This window comes from Neophocaena asiaeorientalis, unplaced genomic scaffold (assembly GCF_003031525.2).
Source record: "Neophocaena asiaeorientalis asiaeorientalis breed wild unplaced genomic scaffold, Neophocaena_asiaeorientalis_V1.1 scaffold152, whole genome shotgun sequence".
In the NCBI taxonomy this organism is placed as follows: domain Eukaryota; kingdom Metazoa; phylum Chordata; class Mammalia; order Artiodactyla; family Phocoenidae; genus Neophocaena; species Neophocaena asiaeorientalis.
The window spans coordinates 1,013,768-1,019,788 of record NW_020185338.1 but is presented as its reverse complement, the minus strand read 5'-3'; the positions used below and the strand labels follow the sequence as shown (position 1 = coordinate 1,019,788).

General features: G+C 51.6%; 1 protein-coding gene across 3 annotated transcripts in view; it reads right to left on the bottom strand.

The window, feature by feature from the left end:
- Nucleotides 1-278: 278 nt before the first annotated feature.
- Nucleotides 279-6,021, bottom strand: part of FBLN5 (fibulin 5) — an 81,122-nt gene continuing 75,379 nt past the window's right edge. For all 3 annotated transcript variants that reach the window (XM_024736351.1, XM_024736352.1, XM_024736350.1), the window contains one exon: nt 279-1,259. In XM_024736351.1, coding sequence (XP_024592119.1) covers nt 1,098-1,259 — 162 coding nt within the window. In that variant the 3' untranslated portion in view covers nt 279-1,097. The remainder of the gene's footprint in view (nt 1,260-6,021) is intronic.

Sequence of the window (6,021 nt, the reverse complement as noted above, 5' to 3'; positions counted from 1 at the left end):
ACTTGATACATTCCTATTCTGGAAAAGTACCTGGAAATAATCTACATCAAGGGGGATTGTTTGTTGTCTTCCAATTGAACGGAATAAGATTCAGGCTTGATGCTCTCCCCTCCCTCCTCCACCACCATTTCTCTCCCCACCCTCGCTCCTTATCATGTTGTTAACGATGATCTCACTCTCCAGAGAGCTTTTCAAGCCAGTACATAATAAACTAAAGAGAACGAGAACCAACCCCAAATGCTCAATCATCTACGATGTCACAATGAACCAAACACAAGATCTCTTCAAATATTTAATCAGTTTGGAGACCTCTGCCTTCCAACCCAGTTGTGTAAAAATTCTAAAGAAAGCATGATGAAGGGGTCCTCAAAGAAAACGTTGGGCTAAAATGGAGAGGAGACTGGGTTTGGGAAGACAGAACATAACACGTGCCTTAAGGCCTTTTGAAGGAATTCTACCGTGGATTAAAAAAAAAAAAAATACTCAAATGAACAAGAAAGGATTAAACAGTTATACAGATTTAAGGACAACTAAAACTTCTTTTATGGCTGAAAATACCAGACATGGCTTTGAAATAGACTCTTTAAAAACCCTTAGATCCTGCTGTGGTTTCTTTCCATAGCCTTCTCTGTACATACAAGAAGCAAGCTAGCTACACCCAGCATCCCCAGGAGCATTTTGGGCCTTGGCAAAGAAGCAATCAGCGAGAGATAGAAAGAAGGCCTGGAGGAGGTGAGAGGAAGCGGTTCACAGTTTTTGAACGTGGACTCAGACCCCAGCCAACCTAATCTATTTTCTTTGAAAAATATGGAAATAAACTGAAGGCCTTGAAAAATCACCGTCGATCTCAGGTTAGGGTGCCAATGATAATGCTTTTTGATAACTGTGTCATAGCAACTGGGGAAGCATGTCCTTCAAAGTGATGGGACGGGGTTTATAATAATACAGGCGTGGTCGGGACTCGGGGCTGACTCCCCGGGAGACATTCGGCAGGAAGGGCGTCACGTCTTTCTCGCTCTCATTCTCCCTCTGGTTCCTTCGCTTCTCCTGTCCCTTGGTGCTGTTGAGAGGCAGTGTCAGAGGCTCCAGCCCAGGGCTCAGAACGGGTACTGAGACACGTATATCCGCAGTCGGATGACGGAGCTGCCTCTGAAGTTGATGACGGTGTTGACAGTGATCATTTCCAAGTCCAGCTGTATCTCCCGGGGCCCTTTGATGGGGCGTGTCATCACCAGGGTGGCACTGATGGGGCCTGTTTGCTGTGGACGGAACCGGGGATACCAGTTAGAGAAAGTCTGACTGGCTTAAGGAACCAGGGTGAGCTTGACCCCAGAAGCTGTTGAACAATGGCAGAGAGGGTGAGGAAAGCTGTCCGTCAGGAGACGTGGCCTCTGGGACAGTCACCAAAGCGGAAGGCCAGGTGGTCTGGCCACAGCCGGCCTCTGTGGCCCCAATCGGGGCTCTCCTCTTTGCCCACTGCTGGCAGACAGCCATCCCTCGATGCCAGGCTCTTCCCCCGACTTCATTCATGCTCCACCTGGCTTCTCCCTGCTGTCCCTTCAGGTCCCACCTGAAATATCACCTCCTCGGAGGAGCTTCTGTGCTTTCCCCAATCTAATTCGGGTCCCTATGGCCCCCTGCCAGTGCACCCTCTCCTTCGCCTAGGAAGGAAGGTGTTCGTTACCATGTGTCATCGTCCACCCTATTTACTTGGTCCACACTAGACTGTGAACTCTGTAAGAGCAAGGACCGGGGGCAGGTTTTCCACCCCTGAACCCCTCAGCACCCAGCACGGTGTCTAGCATGTGGTTCAGTGTTCAGTGACTGTATCTCGAATGAAAGAATGAATAATTGTCCAAACTAACTACGTGACTCAAGGCTGTCACTTCACTTCTCTGTGCCTCCTCTCTAAAACGAGGGTTTGTACCAGATCAGTAGTTCCCAAGTAAACAGCTCCAAAGCACCTGGGACACTTTTTAAACTAACAATTCCAGGGGCCAATTCTAGGATTTTCTGCTTCAGTGGATTTTTCGATGATGCCTGGAGAAGTGTGACTTGTTTACCAGCCTCCAGGTGGTTCTGAGAGTAGCCCCTGCTGGGGGTCCCAGCTGGACACTCTGCACTCACCTACAGCTTCACCACTCTGTGACCCTATCGCTGTGGTCCTGATAACTTCATGTGAGCTTTTTTCCTCCTCTGAATCTTTTTCTGAAGCTTTCAAGGAGGTAAGGAGAGACGACTGACATAATTGAGCTTCCGCCATGTGTGAGGCGCTCTTCTGGCCACTTTTATGTATATGTGCTTATTTAATCCCCATAAAAGCTCTGAGAGTCCTGGCTACTCAAAGTGTGGTCCCTGGACCAGCATCGGCGGCATCATCAGGGTGCTTATGAGAAATGCAGGATCTCAGGCCCCCCTAAGACCCCACTGAGCCAGAATCTGGAGCTTATCACAATCTGCAGGGGATTCATGGGCCCATTAACAACTGAAAGGTGCTCATCTAAAAGCACAGGACCCAGGCTGGGGAACCTAACTGCCATACTAAAGGTATGTCTCATTATTTCTGTTTTTCACCGTTCCTTGTGAACTGAGGCTCCATGAGTTAAGTCATTGCTTAGGGTCACTCGACCCGTCAGGGGCAGAGACAAGGGATACCATTCCGGTGCTTTTGTCTGACTCCAAGCCCCTTTTCTACGGCACAACAATTATCAGAAAGGACCGATGCATATTTTACTTCTTCCTAGCACTGCCCCGAAGGACAGATGCTTGGGGCCGGGGGTCAGTGTAACGCCAGAGAGTGGGTCCCTGGAAAGGAAAGAGCAAAAGGGAACAGGACATGCTGGATAACCCCTTCCCACAAGCTGCAGAGTCCAATGCTGTGCCCAGAAACCGAAAGCAACAAGCTCTGCAAAATCAAGAAACTCGGCTTGTTTAAAGCCACACCAGGCATTTTATCTGTCTCCTTGAAGGGAGGGCTCCCCATAAAGTTCTGGACAGCCCCAAGAGCTGCCACAGGTAGGACAAGGGCGGGGCAGGCAGACAGGTATCACCCAGGTAGTGGGACCTCCCCTGGGCTATCAGCAGCTTTACAGCCACGCCATTTCCTCTTGGCATCAGCTCCCTCCATTCCCGTCAGCATCCGCGCAATTGACACCCTCTCACGCAGAGTATTGCTAGCACTTCTTGTCAACTCTTGCAAAACCTCGGAGCCCTGGGCCAGGACTTCAGAGGGTACAGCCAAACAGGGAAATGCCCAGGACATTTACATATACAAATACCTCACCAGCTTTCACTGTTTGCATGAACAAAGGCCAGGAGCTGAGGACCCTGAGCTGAGGGCGGGCCTCTGGAGGGAGAGCTGCAGAGGCTGGGACGGGGAATGGAACAGCTGGAAACTTCCCAGTTGTCCCTTTGGGCTGTCCTTGTAAATGTCTCCAGAGTGTGAGAGCATCGTTGCCTCTCCTATTTGGAAGTAATCTTAGAGCTCAGACAGTCTGATCCCCACCAGGGTCAGATCTACAGCAGCCTGAGAAAGGCCTGCCCACAAGCACACAGAGGACTCAAGTGCCTGCCAAGACGGCTAAGGACCGACATCTCCACTCCTCACTGGGCTTTTAGGGCAGAGCCAGGGCATTAACGAAATAGGCCTCCCAAGAGGCTCTCGTCGTTGGTGGACTTGGTGGTCACTGGTACAAAATGATGACGGTGACAGTGATGGTGGTTGATACTAGGCATTTGGTTATGACCTTGCATACATCCCTTATTTAATCCTCATAACCCTACAAAGTAAGTAGGTTAAGTACACTAGCACATGGTACTAGAGCATCTGACTCCAGAAATCAAGCTTCTAGCCACTAAGCTGTACGATAAGGTCTCAAGTGTCTCTCAATTTCCTGACGTCCCGCGGCACTTACTCTAGTTGAGAATCACTCCTTTGCGTTGTAAATGTTTGCCTGGTTGTTTTCCCCTCCCTACCACAGTGTGGGTTCCTGGGGGCAGAGGCCACATCCTGTTTGTCCCTAAACTCTCAATGCCTGACTCAGAGCTGCACATGCTGCGGTGTTGGATTAACCTCCATGACAGAAGAAGGAGCGAGTGACTGAATGCCTGTGAAGCTGCCCGCATGGGAGTAGCTTGCAAACAGCCCACCCGCTGTCTGGCTGTCTGTCTTCCGTGGCCCTGCTCCTACACACGCTCGGGTCTGTTCTGAGTCAGCTCGCGGGATGGCACTGTCTGACATGGGGCAAGCAGCCAGGCCACAGCAAGTCAGCTTCCCTTGGCCCGGCCACGTGATCCCCGTGCACTTGGCCACAGCCTGTACCCTGTGACCGTGCTCCTTCTTCTGGCCCTACTTGTGTCCCTAAGTCACCTGGCCAAAGCCAATCAGCAGTCCTCTGTCCAGGGCTCAGTGTGAGACAGATTGCCAACGGGGCTCATGAAAGGGACATGCGCCTGCATACGCCCCTGTGCACTTGTGTGCACGTGTGCATACCTGCACCTATGCATACAAGCGGTGTGTGCGTGTGTGTGCGTGAGTGAGTGTGCATTTGGTGGGTGTGGCTGTGCATGCCTGTGTGTGTGCACGCGTGTGCATGCATGTGTGGGTTTGTTTGCATGTGGCTTGCCTGCTGTGTGAAATGAAGCTCTTCCCAGGTGCTCGTAATACAGTGACTCTCAGGGTGGCAGAGCCTGAAAAGCCATCAAGCCCCACCCCTCACAGGATGCTCCAGTCCCTTGAGCATCTCTGACCTCTCCAGGGCCCAGCAGCCCACGAACTCTTAACAACAGTAGCAGCAGCAGCAGAAACGATGCTATCGATACAATCATAACTAATGCTTATTGGACACTTTCTATTGTGATCAGATGTTAAGGTAGACTTTGCTGGTTATCTCAATCTCGGCTGAGACCCCAAAGCTAGGAAAGTAGGTGAAAATACCCTGCATCCTAAAGAGAAATGTGAGAGTATGTACAGATACTGGTGGTAGACTGCCTGGGTTCGAATCCTGCCCTGGGGCTTCCTAGCTGCGAGATCTCCACAAGTTACTTCGCCTCCCTGTGCCTCAGTGCTCTCATCTGTAAAGTCGGGAAAGTCAAGCAGGCCCCAGAGCACAGGATTGTGGTGAAGATGAAAGGAGCGATACATGAAAAGTACTTGGAGAATGTCCAGCCCCGTACAGGATTTGCTGCCAGCGCTGTCTGTGTAGTTCCTGTTGCTGTTGTTATACAATAGAAGTGTATTAAACACACTTACCAGCCCCAAAATCAAGCAAGAGGGGCTTTCGCTGCGGGTCCCTTGACATTAAAGGATGCAGAGAGCAGCATCGGACTTCCCTGGAGAAGTCTAGGGAAGAGAGCCCCAGAGCTGCCTTGCACCACGGGGAGGAGACGGGTCTGCAGGGGAGCTGGCTGTTGGTGTCCTGAAGGCCCCGTGTAAGGTCTGCCCGCCAGTGGAGGTAGCGGGCAGACTCCCCAAGTTCACTCACATCCATCATGGTAGTGGCACTGAGAGGTGGAGGATGAGATCTTAGAGGTTCAAGGCAGTCCAAGGCAGCAGGCACTGGAGGATGACAGGGGAACTGAGGGACCAGGGGCCCCAAACTGGGGCATGATCGAAAAACCCACAAGACCTAATAGTAGGTGATTCCGTGGGGCTCCCCACTTCAGCCGCCCTGGTGAGGCAACACACACACACACACACACACACACACACACACACAGACTTTCTGAGAGAGGTTTGCGGTGACAAGCGGCCAACTAGAGGCCTTCGCCCACATCTGGGAACGGTCAGTGCAAAGTCCTCAGGGAAATCTCCAAAGAACCCACAAAGCATCCCATGAAAGCAAGAGCATTTGGGCTGTGCCCCAGAGAGAGGAAGAAGGCCTGCCTACAATGGCAACAATCGAGTAAGGCCCCATCCCTCCTAACCACTCCCCTTCCACCATCTGCATCCCCAAAACCCTGGAGGAGGAGCCAGGGCAGCACTGTGGGTGTGGGGAGGGGTAGAGGAAGGCAGTAGAGAGG